This window comes from Cygnus atratus, chromosome Z (assembly GCF_013377495.2).
Source record: "Cygnus atratus isolate AKBS03 ecotype Queensland, Australia chromosome Z, CAtr_DNAZoo_HiC_assembly, whole genome shotgun sequence".
In the NCBI taxonomy this organism is placed as follows: domain Eukaryota; kingdom Metazoa; phylum Chordata; class Aves; order Anseriformes; family Anatidae; genus Cygnus; species Cygnus atratus.
The window spans coordinates 46233-67727 of NC_066396.1; the positions used below are offsets into that span (position 1 = coordinate 46233).

Consider the following 21495-nt stretch of genomic DNA (forward strand, 5'->3'; position numbering starts at 1 on the left):
TAAGTGGCTTGTAACCAGTATAGGCAGTGGTTACAGTATCTCTCAAGAGCAGGAATTACCCTGGAGATGTCAGTCCTTGACACCCAGGGTAGGTAACTAGGTAGCACTGCGAGCAATTTGTTCCTTATCGGACTGTTTATTATTTGCTGAATCCATAATGAAGTCAGCAGTTCACTAGCTAGTTTTATTTAGTCTTACAAAGTTTCACAACTAGTCTGTGTTTCTTAGTGGTTTCCAGTGCTGGTAGGTTCAATAACTTTTAAAGCACTTTCTGTTGTCTTCCATTTCAAATCAGACATTAGAAACCCTTTTGCTCTTAGGTTCATGAGACCTATCTCAAGACCTGGAGGGCAAGATCTCAGGTTCACAGCAACCGCTTCCCAAGACGGTTTTCAGCTTTCTTGCCTTCTCAGTTTCTCATTATGCGAATGCATCTTATGCAGCCTTTCTCTCCTTTCTCTTTTAGGCAGAAAGGGGTGCCAGCAATATTTCTGTAGTGATCGAAGTCAGGGAAAGTTCTCATCAGTAAAGACCAGTAGCTCAAAGAATAACAGACACACCTACAGAAGTCTTTGAAACCTGATAATTGAAATCAGTGCTGCATGTCATATTTGTGAGCGCACTGTGCAAACGCACTGCTCCTGTTGGAGTTTTTGATAACGATGAGCCAAACACTGCAAGAGGACTTGAGAAGCAGTTGGCACTAAGTGGTGATGTTGTGGCCCAGCATTCTAACACTTAATCAAATGGCTGTCAAAGCTCAGAGAACATGCTAACAATCAAAAGGTACTTTTATCTGATCTTAAATTTCTCTTGTAGCATGATTGTCTGTGATGCCTACCATACTGTTACTGAACTTACGTGCATTTTAGGATCTGTGCATAAACACTGCCTACGTATGACTTTAGGCTGCCCATTCAAACGCTTCTGCAAGCCACTAAAAGCCTCTTTGTGATATGTACATGATTTGTATGGTACCCTTCTGTCCTGTGACCTTGGGTGAGATATAGCTTGGAGATGAAGCAGATCAAGAAGACGATCCTCCAGCTTCTGATGTTCACATTTCTGTTAGCTTTGCTCAAGCAGTGTGTGTGAAGGTCAGCAGGACAAAAACTTTTATCCAGAGTTGTGATGTCCTCTTTCTCTAGCCACCTCTATTGCTAGAGATACCTGAATTGATGAAGCACCTTCTGCTCTCACTGTGTTCTGAGGAATGTGGGGCAAGACACCTTTGTGAATCAGGTTTCACTTCAGGAAAAAATTATAAATATTTTTTCTTTTCAGAGGCTTCCTCTTAGAGTTGTCAACTTCAAGTCAAATGATCTATAAATAGACCTTTCTTGTTGCTTCTTCACCTCAAAGCTGTCTGCATAAGGGAAAGGGGGTCCTGTGGTCTTGTTCTCCGTATTGGGTTGCTGTACTGCTCACAGTCAGAGTGGTCACCCAAAGGCTGGCTTCTTCCTGGCAGACTCTAGATTAGGCCAGTTTGCTGGGCTTTCCAAGTACTGCCAAAATGAGTGAGGTCTTGGCTTTAGCAGAAGGCAGAAGAGTTGCAGGTTAGAGCCATCCCTGCTTGTATGTATCACATCAAGTCCAGTAAGTGGAGAAAAAAAGTAGAAAAGCACCACTTAAAGCACAGGTACAGAATGATGAGGCAATAACATGTCATGTTCCGGTGGAACTAGCATGCCTGCACAGCTACAGGGAACGTGCAGTAGGCCCACAGTGCTGGCTAGTTGTCAGCTCACTTGAACAGTCTTCTCTAAAATGCAGAAGGATGGGAAATGCAGGATACCATCAGCCACTCTGCCCTTGGATGCCTCAGAGGGGCAGCAAGCTGAAACAGGGAAGTCTTTGGGTGCAAAAGAAAATCAGACCAACTATTGCCAGGTCCATTTTGAAGTAAGTCTCTGTGAAGTAGAAGCAATGACATCTTATGTATAAACTAAATGCTGGATTTTTAGTTTTCAAATTTTGCCGGGTCATAAATTGTATTTAGTTTTACACATTCAACTTCAGAGTAAGGTATACTCAGGTTTAGCATTCTCTACTTAAACTGGGATGAGCTATCTGACTTGCATGATCTCAGTTCTGTTAAGCATTTGGGCAAGTACAATAAGGTTTGGAAATCAAGGTCAAAGTTGATCAGATGCAAAAAGGTGATTCTTCCCACAAATTCTTGCAATTTATGCATAGCTCTGAAAGTGCACAGTGAATATCAAAATCAATTTTGATTTAGAAAAAACACAACTGTTTCCTAGGTATAGTTAATCTATCAAAGAAATTTTATTGTGATTTGGAGTTCTTGCTGCTGAGTGATACTCTGTTTCAAAAATAAATTCAAAGGTTCTTGTTTAATCAGTAATAATCCAGGATTACAGAAAGTCCTGGTATTTTTTTTTGTTTGCTTTTTTTTTTTTTTCCATTTTAAAATAGTAACAGGTCTGCTTTAATTAGAAAAGCTCTAATACAGATTAAGGCATTAGGCAAACTAGAAATCCTCCCATCTCTCAGTGAAATTATGAGAGTGCTAGGAGAACCATTTAGATAATCAAGACTACAGGATACTTCATTATGCCATGTGCAGCTCGTCGTAGTACAATAAATATTCAAAACTCCAAATCATGAACTTTTGAGATTTAGTAGGTAGTCAAATAGCCTATGATCTAGGTAGCAGATCCTGCAAATCTTCACCTGAATAAACCTGATGAGGCTAATGATGTGAACAAAAGTTTGAAAGATTAGAAACCTAGCACCAGCAGTCCACATCGTGGCTATATAATAGCTCAGTAAGATTTATTTCTCCTTTATTCTATGCAGCACCAGTCAAGGTGGTGATCTAATTGGATAGAGCCTAGGGAAGAGTGAAATAAGCCACAAGGAATGAAGACTAAGAAAACACAATGTGATTTCCTTCAAAAGAAAAAAGTAATGATGACAGTAATGCCCCATTCATCTGTGAGACAAACAAACCGTATGAAAAGGGAATTAAAATTCCATGTACTTTCTGTCCAATGTGATAACATACTAATGGATAAAAATGATTAGTTTTGTTTGTTTTTTTTTTTTTCTTAATGAAGAATTCCAGTTTTCAAATCTCATTGGACTGTGTAAACCTCAAAGGATTTTCTGCTCAGTAGCCCAAAATTTGCAGTTTTATTATGGCCATTTAGTCAACCAGGCTTTTATTTCACATTGATTGTTTCCTTGGAAATTTTTTGGTCTTTGTGAAAGTGAGATTTTTGAGATGGAGGATGTCAAAGGGATGTTGCACACAGTAATTTTTATATATATACACATATATGTAATTAGCTTACAGTATTAATATAAAAAGTAGGTAGCTGCATCTAATGATTTTTTTTTGAGTAATCTGAACCATCTGCCTCTAGATATTAAGGAGTTCACTCTTTAATCCAGATTATGGCTGACAAACTGGTTTTGGCATTCACGTTTCACTAGCGCTGTGCCCTTGAAGAGCTGCTGTGGCTGTAGAAACTCTCTTATGACTGTCAGTTTTGAAAACACTTTTTTTGTTTGGCTTGGCTTCCTTGTAGTCGTTTTCTTGTAGCTCTTTTTTTTTTTTTTTTTCTTGAGAAGAGGATGGCTTTCCTAATGAAAAGTGTGTTGAGCAACCAGGTAAAGAATTTGGGACTTGGAGGTGGAGGGGAAGAAAACAAAGAAGAAAGCACTCCTTCCGACCCAGCAGCCGCTGCAGGAATGACCAGAGAGGAGTATGAGGAATATCAAAAGCAAGTGGTTGAGGAGAAGTGAGTACCTGATCCTTATTACCAGTATGGGGCTGATTCTTTGTGACTTTGTGCAGGTAAAAATAACCCAAGAAAAAGACAGACATTCCTAGGGTTAGGGTTAGGGCTCCAAGCATTTATTTATTTATTTATTTATTAAGCAGAAAAGTCTTTTTTGAAGCAGATTTCCAAAATAAAACTTCACCAACTGTAAATGATAAACTATTGTGTTCCCCCTTCTCCCCCTCATCCTACAACTCTTTCCTACACTGTCCTGCTCTCACCACAGCTTGATGTGTTGGATTAATTCTTAATTGGAGTTGCCTTATATATAACATTTTTTTCACATGTACAAAGCTGGTTATATTGTAGTAGTTGATTTTAAAATACATATGATTTGCTCTCCTAGAACTCCATGTGTAGTACGCTTTACATATATAATTCTTTCTTGGTCCATGTTTATCATGGCAGACACAGAAAAAGTAATGAGTGCTATGTAAAACAGCTAATATCTATCTAGAGAAAAGTTTTAAGATGGTTATTTCTTATAGTTGCATTTTCGGTTACTTTTCCTAAAATCTACTTGAATAAAGCAGAACTTTTCAGATGATTAAATGTCATGAATGTATTTTTTTTTCTGTAATTATAATCTTTACCACTTGTTATGTTCCAATATCAAAACAGAAGTTAAATAAAGGACTTTTAGTGTAAGTCAAATCATGCATAATTACAAAGAAAACAATTGACTTTTAAATCTCAGGTGCATCTGTTCTTCTAATGATCAATTACATAATGGTTGTGTAAATCCTTCACATAAGATGATTATAGGTGAAAGGTTAATGACTGACGGAATTTGAGGTATCCAGGTCTGTATTTAGCAGCAGCCGTTTCTATCATAAAACCTTGAGTGTGTAACATTCACTTTTGAATAAAATGCAGAATGTTTTGCTATGTCTTTTTGTCACAGGATATTTGAAAGAGAGAGAATCAAGCCAGGATTCCTGGAATGGGAAAAATGCAGAAAAAACTATTATTTGTATGAAGTTTTCAAGTGTGGCATGTCTGTTACATACAGAAGTGTATTGAGGAGTCACTGCAGGAGCACTTCTGAAAGTACAATTTGGAACTACAGTAGGAACATCTGCAGTACTTTCAGAGAGAAGATGTGGCTGAGGACAGCACATGCTGTGTGGTTATGTAAATGTGTGTCAGAAATCTTTGGCACAGGCAGAACATCTGCTTCAGGGCTGTCTGGATTTTAACCAGCTTTCAGCTGTACAGAGTGGAGGTCAGGGAGGTAAAGTGCCTTGCTGGAGTCATACTCAGGCAGCGTTTGGCCCTTGATACATGACTGTCCTGTCTTTTTGTTTGTTTGTTTTGTTGTTTTTCTTTAGTTATTTTTTGTTTTGTTTTGTGACTAACCCGCAAAAATGCAAGGACTGCTGTTTCTCAGCAAAATGTGTGATATGCAGAGACAAACAGCTGGCTTGTGCCAGCAGTCTCCAGCATGGTTCTAGAGTTTGTCTCCAGCATCACAGGAGTTTAAAAGCAAGAGGGGGGCACCAGTTTGTGCTGTACATCAGCTCCTGGCTGTCATGCAATGACCCCTATATCTGTTTCCTATAGCCACAAATCTTCACGTTCCTGGGAATAACTAAATTCTCCAGAACAACAGGGTGTAAGATCAGGGCCCAGGCAATGGTGGAAGATTGCCAAGCCTTCCTGTGATGCCAGGACAAGTGAAAAGCTCAAATCTACCTGAATAGAAAATCCCCTCCTGCCCCCAAACCTCACAGAGCACCCAAAGGGATCTGTAACATCGTGGGGAGCACTACCCTGTGGGAACATATCCTGACACCAGCCTGGGCCAGTAAGGGCTCCTGTGGAGAAGGAGTGGGCAGGAGAAGAGGAAGGTTGAGAAAGAAGGCAAAAATGTGCTGGAAGTGCAAAAAAACCCCTTTTCCCAATCATCCCATCTATTACTGGCTGAAAGAAGTTTAAGATGGCTTCCAGTTGATGTGAACTAGTTCTTTTAAAAAATGAGAGAGAGAGAGAGAGAGCAAGCGAGCAAGAGAGAGTGATGCAAAAACTCTTATGTGGAAGCAGAGAAAAGGTAATATTTCATTTCAACACGACAAATTTTCAACATGACAAAATATCTATACTGGAACAAAAACAATTTTGCCTGAGAATTTCTATGAAGCTTCTTCTGAAAAAAAAAAAAAAAGTGGGAAGGTGAATGATATCAAATGTTACCAGAAATCTTTGGCAATACACAGTTTGAAATAAATATCTAAGTAATCTAACAAAGAATTTTTATGAAGAATTTTTAAATTGAATTAAAGCATTTTATAAAATCACAGGCAAAAGAAGCACTTTTCCACAGAGAGAAGCTGTGGAATTAGTTGTGATAGGATGTTTTGGAGCAATAAGTGATTCAGAAAAGACTGGGAAAATTTACAGATGACAAAAGCCATCTAAGGCTATTGAAGATGATGTAGGGCCAATTTCCAGCTCCAGCAGTCCCTAAACTACTGGATTTTGGAAGCTGGACAGTTATGGACATACAGGATGCCTATCCTGCTCTTAAATTCTTTCTTTGTCTGCTACTGTCCACTGTTGTAGACAGGACTCTAGGATAGGTGAACTTTTCAGTCTGACCTAGAAAAAACGTTCTACCACCATGGGTTTCCAAGCTAGAAGAATGTCCTGTTTGCAGAACAGGAACATTGCCATCACTGTAAGTGCACCTGGTGGGATAAGCAAGGAACAAGCATAAATTTTCTGCTCTGTGTATTGGAATTGTTACAATGAGCAATAACAGCCTGTACTGACACAAACTCCAGACAAGCAGTATTTCATTCTCCATAGTACTTAAGGGAGGTGCACTGAGAGCAAGCTCGGGATTCAGGAATTTGAGCCCCTGAGCATCACTTTGTTGTTATCACTCCTTTTGTGCCTCTGAGCAAGTTACATGACTTCAGGAATAACTTCGGCCATTGTAAAAGACAGTATTTTATCAGTATCTTGAAGAAACTTTTTTTTTTTCTTTTCCTTTCTGATATTCAGGATGGAAAGAGATGCAGCCTTTGCACAGAAAAAGGCAGAGAGAGCCTGTCTGAGGGTTCATCTGAGAGAAAAGTACAGACTCCCTAAGGTAAGCCTGCAGTTTGTGACTTCACCTACCTCAGTGGCTGTTTTTAGAGCAGACAGCGCCCGTGCAGAGCTCTGAAAGCAGCCAACTGCCTTCGTTAGCGAGATCCCTGCTGCAGCTCAGTACAGAACCCAAGGAGGCCACAGCTATGGATTTTCCTAGTGACTGCTGGTTTTAGACCCCTTTTTTCCTGCTCAGCACATAAATTAAATGGAAAGATTCTTGTAGTAATCTCTGTAATGTCAGATCTGAAATAAGAGACCGGGCAAGCTGGACATTTGGTCTGTCTGAGCCTTACAGCTAGTACGTATGTTCTTAAATCAGCAACATACACCAGTTAAATAAAAAAAAATTATATAATAATAATAACAAACCAGAAAGTAAATAAGCAAAAGTACTGAAAACTCTTCTACAAGCTGGACACTTGAACTCTCCAAACTTCTGAATGCTCGTTTGTACTATCGTCTTTCAAGTAGGGCAAACAAACTGTCCATTCTTTTTTTCTTTAGTGCTGCTTTTCCTTATTGCTGCCTTACTTTGTAAAGTATTCCCAGAAAAACCAAAATATAAATATCAGAAGCTGCAAACAACAGAAATCTGGAGGTTTGTTAAAAGCATGAAGCAGCCATGATAGCTTCTGGATCGTGGCAGAAAACCTAGGTGGCACTTATTTTGCGAACAGTCAGTCAGTCTCTTCTGTGGGAGTGAATCAGAGGAATTTTCTCCACTCAGGGTTGACAGAGGAGGTTGTTACACCATGCACAGTACTCCAGGGCCAAGGGGTATTTACCCAAGAGTTGTAAAGGACTTTCAGATTATGAATGGCCATGCTTACTGAGGTACACTGTCTGCCATTGAACCTCAGAAGGTGGCAAATGTGAACATGTTTTCAAAAAAAAAGCTCCATAAAATATAGAGGGGAAAATAAATCAGTAACTGGCTTATTTAAAGGAAATGTGGGGAAAACTACCAAAGATAGCTAGCAGATATATGGGTAAAAATCACGTGATGGGAAGAAGAGAAAAAAGACCTTTGTGTCTGACAGCCCAACCTTTCGAATTGATCAGCATGCTCTGATGAGATAACTAATTATAAGGGTGAAAATGATTAGTTTTAGTTAAAAAAAAAGGGGAAGGAAGGTCCATGAAGTACTAAATATTTAAAAGCTAGGAGAAAAAGGGCAGTAATGATCAGTCCTCACAATGGAGAGGGTAAGCAATAAGATTTTGAGAAAAATATGGGCTGTTTAACATATTTAGTAATTAGCTGGGGGAGTTCAATGTACAGAAGTGTTAAGGGTGTTGAAATGAAATCTTGAAATCTTGCTTAAGCAGTTACAGGAAACGATAATGACAGTAAGTGAATGAGCAGTGAAACGCTGAATGAGGTGCACTGCAAGAGTAGTGAAAGGGGAAGAAAACCCTCCCTGTCTCTGCGTGTTATGGATGGGTGGTTTCAAAAGAACTGCTACTAGTCAAGAAAGAGATCTCAAAGTCGTTGCAAATGAGTCACAGAAAACATCAGAGGAGTCCTCACTGGTGTCTAAGGGGAAATAGAAAGTTCAAGAATCATTAGGAAAGGGATATACACCAAAATCAGAAAACATTATTAGGTTACATTAGCAGTCTTTAACAACTTGAAACTGGAATGCAGTTTTAATCACTCTGTCTCAAAATGATAGGAGAACAACAAAAGCAATCTGAATTATCGAATGGCCTTGGCACACGCATTGGTTAAACATGCCTGTGAGGGGATGCAATGGAGATGTGTCAATTCATGACCATTGTAAAGGAAGTAAATAGAGAACAATAATACACTATTTCTAAACATCAGATGAAATCGAAAGTATTCCACAGAAAGTTTCAATCACTAGTGGAAGCCTGAGTGCTGATGTTACGTTAGATACCTGTTTTCTTATAGTTGTTAGATTAGATGAATCCCATCCCTGTGCCCTAAGCTCTGACTTTTGTTATCTAAATTCCTCTGAATATACAGTGAAAATATGAAATAACCCCCCCCCCCCCCGCCTTTTTTCCCCCAAAGGACAAGGAATATTGTTTTCCACTTCATGCAATATCTCCCTGTCATCCGGAAGCATTTAGTGGTGCTCTACTCAAACATCTGTAAAGTTGAAGTTATATTTGGTTCCCATTCATTTCGAAGAAGTAACTGAAGACTCATCTGTGCAAATTACTACTGTGCACTTATGGACTCCCTAAAATTTGAGAGTGTTCTCTGGGCCACAGAATTGAAAGCCTATGAGTTAGTTCAACCAAGTGTTTTTTGGCATGCAGGTGTTGTCCATTTGTTATGCTTTTCCATTTTATCCAGAGTATGCTGCACTGTTTGCTCCAACACAGAGAAAATAACTTGGGATTCTGTGCTTGGAAAAGTTGTTTTTATGTTATTTTGTAAGCTTCTTCAACAGGCACGAAAGCAGTAGTATGGAACAGTGTTTGCTCAGAACTGCTACTGCCAGGAAATGTTAGTGTTTTTGAAAATTTAATTTATATCCCCCAAGGAAGCATTTTCTTCTTAGCAGTTTTGGAGTTTGCTTGTATTACTGCTACTTGCCTGCCAGCTCTGAGTCATTACCGTTTATTTTCTGATCAGTATTTCTCATTGTTTTGCTGGTTAATTAAAATGGAGGAAGGTGAAGAATCCATCATATCTACACTTAGCTGCCAAAAAAATTAGTGCTTAATGCAATACAGCCACTTAGGGACTCTGTCATCAATGGAAAGAAATGAGCACTTCTGGCCTCATCTAGCCAAACCTCCAGATAGGTGTTTAAGGTGGACTTGGCTCACCTCCCAGTGATGCACACCTCCCACAGAAGGGGTCATATTGCTACATTAGACTAGCTGAAGTTAGGCGAGAAGCATTCCACCCCTAATCCATAAGACACTGGTTCTTATACCCTGCTTTAGCTGGAATTAGCAGAACAATTCAATCTTTCACTCTATGCTCACAAACTTGAGCTTGAATCTGAGCTTAGTGAGACGCTGGGGTGTCCTGAATTTCTGGGTTGGGTCCCTAATCATTGCCAGCTTGGTTTTAAGAGGAGAGATCAGGTTGTGATCTCAAGTCTTACTGACAGGACAGTGAATAGCAGAAGATTTGGATGGCCTTGCAACTTTTGGCCTTGTTTATCAGGCACTGTAGAGCACTACAGTGAGGAAATCAATGCACCAAAAGGTTTTGATGTCTCCTGGAGAACAAGGAAGTTTATCTTTGCTTGAATCAATGCTGTCTTAAGCAGTGTTATAAATAGTTCCCAGAGACTGTGTAGTTTGGACTCTTACAAGGAGGGAGAAGAATATTTGTGTCTTGAGCTTACTGAATTTCTCTACTATGCACATGCATAACATTTATTCATTCTATGCTCTGGTTTCTCATCTATGGTTCAGCCTAGCAAGCACTGCGGCTCTGCACGACGTGCCCATGACACAGCTTCTCCAGCTGCTGTTGTTGGCCTGGCAAATTTACTGGGTAAAGGGGGGAAGCTCAGGAAGCACTCCCTTCCCTGAGCGCGTCCTGATACAGACGGCAGTGACGGCACTCCCGCAGCCTGCTGCCCTGCAGGGAGCCTTCCCTCTGCTGAGCCCAGGCTGCGTCTGTCCCTGGGCTCGGGTCTGTGCACAGGCACTGAGAAAAGGTCACTTCTGGAAAGGCTTTTCAGACTCAAGTTTGTGTAGTCTCCTTATTCCTGTATTGTTAAAAAGTCATGTGAGTTCTCCCAGGAATTACTGAGCCTGAGCACTAGTGGTTTATATGCTATTAAACTGCTCTTAGCCTGGTTACTCTTTCAATGCTTGCAAAGGATTTCTTAAGAGATTTATTTTTCCAGCTTCCTTAAGATGCACTTCAGGTACAGTTATGTGAAATACAACTTCAGTGACTCGCTGAAATTTTGTGATTTGAGCAAATGCCTCCTGAAAATGCCTCCTGGCCATTGCCTGGATTTCCCTGTTTGCTTCTCCCTTCACAAATATTGTTACGACCTTGTGATCTGTGCGGTCTCTGTGCTTTTTTCCCTCTCCTGCAGTCAGCAGATTTTGGGGCTTGCTGGTCCATCAGTCACATGAAGATATGGATTTCTCTGTGTTTTGGTGGCCCTTGTCATGTCACTCAGCTTCCAAATGGGATGAACTGAGTTGTGTTTAAAGTCCTATGTTCTTGCTCTGTGATGCATAACTACAAAGGTATTCAGGTGATAAACTCCAAGGAATTTCAAGAAAATTAAGAACCCATCTTCCTCATTGATTTTGAGTCCAGGTAGATAGAATTTTTCTTATTATATCAGTGTAATTACAATATTCTAGCAGTAAGTAGCCCACATTTTCCAGCCCTTTCTGTTCTGGGATGAGACATTTAATTGGGATGATGGCCCTAGTCAAGGTTGAGAACTATCCATGAAACTTCTCCATTTCTATATTAATTAAGCAGCAGTGATGGAATTGATTATCAACAGGAAGTCCAACATACTCAAAATATTTTCCACTAACAAACTATTAATACCCCAGGGTGTTTCGTTTGTGATTGCTCAGGGTTGCCATCACAGAGGTCATGTAACAGCAGGGAACACTGAGTCACCCCGAGGCTTCTTGTGACCCAACTTAAAGAAAAGCTGAAGGAAAAACCTTCCCAGGAGCTGCCGAGTCCTGCAATTTTAACTTTGTCAAAGCACAAGCATTGCAAAGTGGTTGTGCAAGGCTGAAGCTTCAATAATATCTTCTGATGTCTACCAGAGGAAAGTGTTTTACTGAAGTGAGGAAGAAAAATGCAAGGTTGCACAGCTGCAGACCTAGAGCACTGTGTTCAGCACTGGGGTCCCCAGCACATGGATGTATTAGAGTGAGTGCCGGGGAGGCCGCAAAGATGATCAAGGACTGGAGCCCCTCTCCTATGCAGACAGGCCGAGAGAGTTGGGGTTGTTCAGCCTGGAGAAGAGAAGCCTCTGGGGAGACCTTATAGTGGCCTTCCAGTACTTAAAGGGGGCTGCAGGGAAGTCGGGGAGGGACTCCTTGTCAGGGGGTGTAGGGATAGGACAAGTGTGCTTTTTCTGTGGAAAGCACAACTAAATACTAAAACGTTTGCAACCATCTCTGATGCACTGTTTAAAGAATTACCTACTAAAACATCAGAAATGCCAGAAGTAAAGGATTTAGCAGTGAAGCAGTTACAAATGAGGAAACAAATCAGGAAACCTAGGCTCAGAAAGTGATTATATAATGTAAACACCAGGTATAAATAATGTATTTCTTCTATGAGGTGGCAGATGCTGTGTCTAAGCCTGAGCGGTCAAAGGCCCTCTAGTGCCATTTTCATAAAACTGCACCACTCTGATGTGAAATCACAATTATTTGCTTGAACCTAAAGGCAAACTTTGCAATTTGGTTGAAAAGTGAACGAATCTTGTGACTTAGATAAAATCATACCATTTGTATTTAACCAGTCTGGCAGGCCTCATTCATAATCTGTGGTGAAAAATACTTTTTTTTCTCTAGCTTTTAAAAACTTGTCTTTTTGCAACCAAAAGCAAGCAAGCAAGCAACCAACCAACCAAACAAAAAAAAAAAAAAAAAAAGGGAAAATATTCTGTGGAGAAAGCCTCGCCTAAGCTACTTCCACTCACCCTTCCCTCCAAATGTATCAAAGTTGAATAAAGCTTTCATAAGCAAATTTGAAGTGAATACAGTTTTATATTAAAACTCATTTCAGATCAACAAACTCTGTAAGGGCATTTGGCTTTTAAAATTATCTGAAGACATACAGTTTGTCATTTTCAAAAATGGAGGACTTCTGCTACGCCTATTGCTTCTCATATAAGTGACTCCTTTAAATCAAAGTATGATTGGCCTTCTGCAGGTTGTTCCCAAGGCCACACACTTACTTGTACTTGGACTCGTACTTACACTTTACTCTTTTTCACTGCCCAGAGGTCTTGGTATTATGGCTGAGTGTCCCTTTAAATAGACACGCACGTCTGTGCTGTGTAGTCTGATGTTTCCAGCAGGTACTGGACCTGCGTACCTCCCACAGACTGCACAGACCGTCTGCAAGACATTGGACCTGCCTGGGCTGAGCCGAAGCCGCTGAGCGCCTCAGCTCAGCCATGCAGTCCTGATGAGGCAGTCAGACAGACAGACAGACTGTGCATGCTGCCTGCACACAGCACAGGGCCCAAGGAACGTGTGGGATCCATGCTGTGTGAATAAAGCTGATTTTTTTGTTTCTGCAGGGGATGTGTTAGGGAGCAGTAGGCAGCTGCTCACAGCTATAGCCTGGCGTCGGAAAGTCTAGCCAAACACAACTCATCTTCAGATTCCCTCTGAACAGAATGTCTAGCCAGAAGAGAAAGAGATATGCCTGGAGAAATGTGGATATATGTTAGCTCTGTGCATGACCAGTGTCATACATGGGATATAAGGAGCATCCACCATGCTCTTCTGTATTCATCAGCTGCAATATACCATTTGTTCTGGGCTGCAGGTACTCAGCCGAATGACAAGAACAGAAAGAGGAAAAAAATATCCTGGGGGCGAGTTTAATTACAGAAAGATTAATTATGCAAAACAGGGAAGTACAAGATTTTAAGTGGTTGATTGGATTGTTGGCATAAATCTCTAGACGTCAGCATTTTCATTAGTGGACATGTAGTAAAATAACATTAGATTATTTGTTAGGCTTTGTTTTCCTTTTTGGAAGCATGTGCTCAGACAGCTACTGAACAGCTTTTCCCCACATCCTCTTCGCACTCTGTAAGGCCCTAAAAAGTGCTACTTCCAAAGGCTTAAGCATACCCACGTACCCAGCTCTCGCATAAAAGCCAGCGGAGCAAGGTGTCTCTGGTTTTGGAAGTCTCCCATCTGCAGTGCGCTCTCCAGTTCTAGGAGGGTGTTAAGGCCTCTGCAGCTGCCCCTGGCTGACCTCCTACTGGTGCACTGCTGCCTCATCGTGCCCAGGGCATGCAGCAGTGGCCTGCCCTGTCTCCAGCAGGATTTGGCTGTGGTACACACTAAGCACAGCTTCAGTAACAACTACAGAGGACCTGCCTCTCAGGTAGGACAGGAGCTCTAAGCCAGCAAAGAATTTATTAAGCATATACTTTGCTTCTCTGATTTGCAGTGGTTTCAAGTAATTTGGCAGGACATGCTTTTCTTTTCATTTTTTCTCCTACTTGTAGAAAATACTTCTACATTTATTGCATGAAGGTCTCCTTTCTTCTCACCAACATTTATGAAAACAGGAAAAAAAAAAGATATTATTACATATATAGCATATGTCCCTGAAAAAAAAAAAACAATTCTATGACACAAAATTATGCCAGCAAAATGCTCTCAGACTTGTGACAATGTAGACCAGCTACATTAGTTATTCTGAAAAATGCAAGTCATATCAGGTAGCACATTATGGGATAGAAACTCTGAATATTGCCAGTATCATTCACTAGCACACATTGCAAATGAAAGCATGAAACTCAGGACTAAGCAGGGCCCCCTTTTCAGTTCAAAATCTAAAGCTTCATGCTATCTGGGACAGATTTACAAGAGAAAGCAGTCCCTTAATGAACCTAATCCTATTAACAGAATTGTCAACTTAGGTTTGTCATCAGAAAGATGTTTTTAGTCGTGAGACATTTAGTCTGTGGACAACTTTTGCCTCTGCAGAGTACTCAGTGCATCACCTCCATACAAAACAAAGTGCATTTTTACCACTTGTTTGAACATTCATTTTGAACATTCATGCCAGCTGATTTCATTCCACTTGCTTTCTTGTAAGCTGCTTTCTACACACACAGCAGGGCAGGGCCACCTTAGCATAGATCTGATATCTAAGATAGGGTGAAAAGAGATGTTCCACCATAAGTTACGTTTTGAAAGCTAGTGATTAGATCTCATCTAGTTTAGTTTTGTTTAAAGAAAGGCTTTCATCTAATATACCAGTAGTGTGGGACTAGACTGAGCAACTCCACTAACTATGGAACTACCTTGAGAAACTTCATTTCCAGAATCAGGAAAGAGATATCAGTAATTACAAGTAAATACAATAGAGAAGATCAGGCAGGAAAAGAAGATGGTCCTGGTGAGTTTGTGTTTGTGGGAACACAAATTACTTTCAGCATCCTTTTATTTGAAATTTGGAAATCGCACTGTCCCCTCTGTGGTTTTCCTGAAGAGCTCTGTTTATGGTCAGAGGAGTGTCATCCAGAAATGTGTATGCTAAAACCTTGCTAATGCGTAGTGATGCAAGTAATAACGTGTGTTTAAAAAACAAAAAACAAACAAACAAAAAAAACCAACGAAACAACCAACCAAAAAACCCTACCCAACAATAAACCCTGTTATTTACTTCTTGCCTTCTACTTCATCCTGCCCGGTGCCCTACCTGCGGTCCCAGCACGGCCATGGACATGGCGCAGGAGAGGCTCGTGGGGAGAGGCCAGGTCAGCACCGTGATGCTGCATCGCTCGCGGCAGCTCCTGGTCAAGTCGTCGGTGAGCTCTGGTTCTGTACACAGCTGGTGCGCTGCAGGGGACAAGGGACAGGATCAGGTCTGGGTTCTCCTACCCGGGTCCTCCGGGTCTCTGCATATAGGCACAGGTAAATTTTATGGCAGGAAGCTAACCAAAAGGAAAATTATGTATCACTTAGTGATGCTGGAAAACAGTTTGGCTCCACTGGGGATTAGTCAGTAAGCTTTCATCACTTTTGCTTACAGACTTGATATAAATAGACAGTTAGCCTGTTTTCTGCTTACAGCTGCCTGCCATGTTTGTACAGAGAACTTGGTGCTGGATTGCTCCCGTAACAAAATGGATCTGGCCAAGTCTGATCCATTGACCCCCATTACTGCACCAGGTGCGTAATCGGGGTCAAAGAACATTCCCAGGCACTCGGACTCCAGCATCTGTGCTGTTGAATTGTCAGAATAGTGTCTGTCCCAGTTTTGGCCTGGGCACTCTCCCAGGCAGTTCCCAGGGCTGGTTTGGGAGCTGGGACAGGCATTCCCAACAGGGAGTTAGATGGGACCACCCTGTTTTGTAGGGCAAGAGAGCTCAATAGCATAGCCGTGGGTTGTTGCAGGCCAGCTGGCCTTGAGGCAAGAGACCAGTGCCGGGCATATTTAATTTACTAGGAATAGATGTTGTTTCTATGTTCTCAGAGACCCTAAAAGGGTGGCTGAGCACTTGCAGAGACCTGGAGACTATGGAGATAGGAGAGCTAATTCACGAGGAGACAGGCCATTCAGCCTGCTGTATGTTTACTAAGGGAAGGGGGGCTTTCTGTATGGCTTTGTCAGAGGCCACCCCAACCTGTCCTATCCACCAGCACTGCCTATCTGGGATGCTGTCTCTGGTCCAAGATGGGTGTATTCTGATGCAGGGTAGTGCCTCCATCACTACCGGAGCCGTACCTGGCTTTGAGCGAGTAACGGTCCCCACCTGTGTGCATGTTGGGACAGCAGGGAGCTGCAGACCCTGCTTGCGCTCTGATCCCAGGCTGCTGCCTGCAACTAACAGACATAATTGTGCATTTCCAGCACCGCATTCCTGCTCCGGGCTTCCGAAAGTGTGTGCTTGGAGCTGCATGCTCACTGTGTACACAGATACTCGCAGCAGCATTTACCTGACTTTAAGAACATTCTGTGGGAAAATTGTCTCATCTCTTCTTGTTTCCACCAGGCTTAAAAACAAACAACAACAACAAAACAACAACCTCCCCCCTCCTCCCCCCCAACACTGGGTAAAATCAGATGTTTAAGGTAATGTTTCCATTTACACATCAAAGTAACAGAACCAGATCTGACAACTTTTAGAAGAAAAAAGAAGAGGTAATGTGCATCTTGCTGGCTTCTTTGCTTGCTGTTGAGCAACCCTCCTGTGTTGGAGCTCGTATTAGCTCTACTCAAGGCCAGGCTATATACCAAGAGGATAGAAGCAGGTGGAATTTCAGTGACTTTGGCAGAATTGTGCTGCTTTCAACCACATCTGTATACATTCATCTTTGGTCAGAGATCACTCTGAAACCCCAAACTGTGCCATGCATCACGTCTCAGACTTCAGCAGGACAGGGGACATTGCTGCAAAAACATGCCAAACAGTAATTCAACTTGCCAAAGGTCCCTTCATGTGCATTGTATGGCCATTTCTCCACATAATATACGCTAGCATGCAGTGATGATGAATTATAAGTAGTTCTAAAGGAAAGAAAATGTGTCATTGGCTGCTTAGGAGGACTTCTTCAGTAAGTAGCCCAGTACCTTTTTATCATCCTGTACTGTGATGTGGGAGAATTTCAAAAGGAAAACTCCTCTGATAGCTATGGCTTGTGGATTAAAAGCTTAAACCATTGCTCCTGCTACACAATCAATAAAGAACACTTCTGCTGATTGGGATGTTGTTACTAGCTCCCACAGCTTTGATGGCAGCAAACCATATTCAACAGGATCAAGAGATCTCCTTACTCATTTTAGCTACATGATTGAGTAGCATCAATCATGATAAACCTCTCTGTATTTTTCAGAAGAAATGGGGGAAATCAGATTAAAGGGAAGTATAGTTATTACAAGCATAATGCTGTGCAAGTAAATGTAACAATAAATAGTGGCTATGCAGTCAAGCATACCAGTCTGCTTGTTCTTGCAAAAGCCTGAAACTACACAGCCATTGCTCATATACATCCTTCCATTCACTCTTGCATTCATTCATTCATGCAAACCCAAGACCCCTCTCACTCTCAAAAACACCTCCTGCTGACAGCATTGCTACTTATTCATATCAGGCCTTTGCTGCTGTCATGCTTCATTTTGGAGATGTAATGAAGCATTAATGCTTATCTTTGATGTGTGAACTGTGTCAAAATATCCTGTTCTTCTGAGCTCAGGATCCATCAGAATCCACAACAAAATGTGAACAAAATCACCATTGTTTGAAAAATTGACATAGCCCCACTGATAGAGTGTTTCAACAGGCGGGCAGGAAGCAAGTGTGCCTAGTGCTTACTGTATCTCGGCACTTTTAATTGCTTAACCAGTTCCTTCTCTTGTCTCTTTTTGCTTTCTCAGACGTGCACCAAACCTCCATCCTTTCTTTTGTTAAGTCCTCCTATTATCCCACTTACCAGCACTACAGCATTGCTCTGATTATGTGCCAGGCAGCCCCTGCTCTTCATCATGACTTGGAGTGCCAACCAAAGGCCTAGATAAGGTTTAGGCATGGTCTGGTGAAGATGGAGACCTTTTCTCCAGTAATTCTAAGTTTTCTTACACTGTGTGACCTTTGTATTGTGACAAGTTCTAAGTAGAAGATACTTCATATTAAACACTCAAACCGGGCAGGCTCCTTTTACAATTCACTGAAAACCTAGAAAGACCTCAATTGTGTCAGAAATCCTATTTGCATTAATGCAGCTTTCTTCATGCCTCTCTTCCAATGCAAAGGGACTTAAAAGGGGAAGGTCATTCACTGTCCCTTCCCACTGCTAGAACAGCAAGCTGCTACAGGGACTTGGTATTGGCATGGCCAAGACAGAAACCGTAGGGTCTGTGTCAAACCTTGCTGAAACCAGTTTTTGATAATCACCAAATCTCATCTCTCCCTTACTCTCTCTTGATTGCAACTGCTGCAGGCCATTTTCCAGTCTATTCTCCTGTGCATGTCTAGCTATTAAAATGGCAGGTATCCAGATGAAATGCTCTCTGGTTTAATATAAAATTTTGTACAGTTTGAGCATTATCTTTTTTTTTTTTTTTTAATTATTTAATTGCTTCCTAACAGAAAACATATGAAACACAAAAGTAGTAGCAACCTTCCAGGTTGAAACTCCAAAACAGGAGTAGAAAAGAAGTTTCACAACTAGTGTTACTTGAATGAAACTGAAGTATTGAACAAAGTGCTGCTGATATACTTGTGGGTACTTGTAGACCTCAGCATAGTGAGTTTTTTGCAGACCTCATTGCATACATGTGTATACAGCACCTGATTTGGGAGGGGAAAGGAGGGGGGCTGCTATTCATTATGTAACTGTAGGCGATAGTTAGGCATTGCATGATAGTGGTAGGTAATTCAGTTCTGGGGCAGAAGATTCTATTCATGATTACAGCCCTGTTGCTACAATATATTTCAATGCAAATATCTATATGGTGAATTTACTTGCTGATCCATTCCCTAATACAAAAGGTGGAAAGCAGTAAAGCTGATCAAATAAAGCCCTGTGGCTATTAGGCTTGCATTATAAATAGGACCTATTTTTACTTTAAGCAAAACATATGTCATTTAGCAGCTCAGATTCACACTGTTTTTAACTGTCATTTATTTTACCTTCCCAACTGTAATGAAAACAAAAAAGTAGTCCATCAGGCAAATGCCATACTTATTTTCATATAATGAAATGAATGGAGGATTAACAGCAATCTGTCAATAACCTGAAAAGAAATGGCAGAAAAAGTGAGTTTACTTTCTATATTAGGTAAGAGGAGCTAACGCCTACCATGATATTCCAGTGGCCAGTTTCTAGGAAGTTGACCTCCGTCACTCAGCACCTGCATCTACCTGACTCTGGGGCAGCTTCCAGCAGGCCACTGGAATACCAGTGGTTTTCTTCCTGATCTTGGCTTGGGTTCTACAAACTGACACACCGCCTACTTTTACCTGAAAGCATTACAGATTCACAGCTACAGCCATCCTGGCATGCACGTGGAGCACTAAGTAGCCTTTTATTTTAAAGTGTAGTATCTTAATTTGCCTATATACATACATACATACATATATATATATATAAGAAAAATTGCAAAACCCAAAGTGTCCAGTGCTGAAGGGAAGGGTAATCAAGATGCAGCCCAAAGCTTGTGCAAGACAGCAGCACAGCCTGGGCTGTTCACCTTCTCAAGGAGGTAACTACAGTGGGACAGCCGCAAGCCTCGTGGAAAGACTAGCCTAGTGGTGAGCGCCCTAACGAGGTGTGCCAGGTACTGCTGCCCTGTGGGCAGGACCCACACCAACCAAACCAACCAACCAACCAAACAAACGAACAAAAAAGAGGCTCATTAGATCCTGGGGAAGCAGAAATACTCTCATGTACTGCTTTTATTTTCTGTTTTGTATCAGAGTGAATTGGATGAGAATCAAATACAGATGGCTGGAGATGATGTGGGTTTGCCAGAAGACCTTCAGAAGATGGTGGCAGAAGATCAGGTAGAAGAAGAGGACAAGGACTCTATCCTGGGACAGTTGCAGAATATTCAGAATATGGACATGGATGCGATCAAAGAAAAGGCACAAGCCACCTTCACTGAAATGAAACAGGCTGCTGAGCAGAAGTGTTCTCTGATGTAGAAGAGGCACCGCTATCCCAGGGCTGTGAATTCAACCTTGTCTCACGGGAGTGGGGGGTGAGGGCAGGCAGAGGAATGCACTTAGCTCTATAGAAGTAAATGTAAATATAAAAGAGAGAGAGAGACTTTAAAAACCTCCAGGGGGTCAAAAATTAAGCGCTGTGACTTGCTTAGTGCAAAGTTAGAAGTGATCCTAATTTTTTAACATGACATTTTTCCCTGGGAAAAAGATGGCTTAAAAAAAAAGCAAATATTGGGGAAAAGATGTGCCTTTTTCCATTTTTTCAAACTGATCAAAATGCTGCTGTGTATTTTTTATTAAAATTGTGCTTCTGTTGCATAACATATAGGTAATCACTCATTTAATACTGCTTTCAGAAGGAAATATATATATCTGTAAGAAAATGTCTGTTTCAAACATTTTGAAAGAAAACCAATATTCAAATGTTGACATTTTTTGCAAGAGCTTTTTTTTTAAAAAAATGTTTATGGACACCTCTGTACTACATATAGCAAAAGGCAAAAAGCATAAAATGCTACAGCTTGGGACAAGAATGTCATTGTACATAGGAACGAAGTGGGGCCTTGTAGGAAACCAAGGCTTGGTAGCTATCAGTGAACCACAAACAACGAGCAATGCAGATTCTTCCAAGCTGCTCCAGTGTCGCATCCTGCCGGTCTCCAAATGCAGCTCAAATCTAAGCTGTTAGCACTGCCCCTCTGCTTGGCTTCTGTGTGAGCCAAATTCTGGGGCTTGGAATACCAGCATGTAACTTGTATAGGCTGAAATGAGCTCACTGCATTTATTCTAGGAGTTAGCTCCACACAGAGCTAAATATAAACCTGGCCTCCCTGGAAGACTATGCCCAGGCAGCGCACCCAAACTCTGAGAAAAAGTGTGTCTTTTGCTGGTGTTGAATGACTGAGTCCGCAGCACAAGCCAGACCCGAACAGCCTTAGGTTCAGGACCAAGCAAAAATTTTTTTTTTTTTTTTTTTCTGTGGAGAAGCTAAGCGGGTGCTGGCCCGACAGCTCCCACTCCCCACCAAGGTGGGCTGATGCTGGGTAACAGCTAAAGCAGCCCAGCCCCATATGAGCACCCAGCTGGCTGCGTATGCCACTGGCCTGGAGCCCCGAGCAACCTGGGCCAGCACAGGGCGCCTCTCTGGCCCTGCGGGGCAGAGCCCTGTGCTTAAGGCAGATGTGAACATCGGTCTGTCTCTGCACTTGCACGGCAACAATAGCTATCACGCATGA

General features: G+C 41.5%; 1 protein-coding gene across 1 annotated transcript; it reads left to right on the plus strand.

The window, feature by feature from the left end:
• Positions 1-3600: 3600 nt before the first annotated feature.
• Positions 3601-20239, plus strand: CPLX4 (complexin 4). The gene is made up of 3 exons (XM_035560013.1): positions 3601-3767; positions 6816-6903; positions 20012-20239. Exons 1-3 carry the CDS (start codon positions 3601-3603, stop codon positions 20237-20239), a joined length of 483 nt encoding a protein of 160 aa, XP_035415906.1.
• The last annotated feature ends 1256 nt before the right edge of the window (positions 20240-21495 follow it).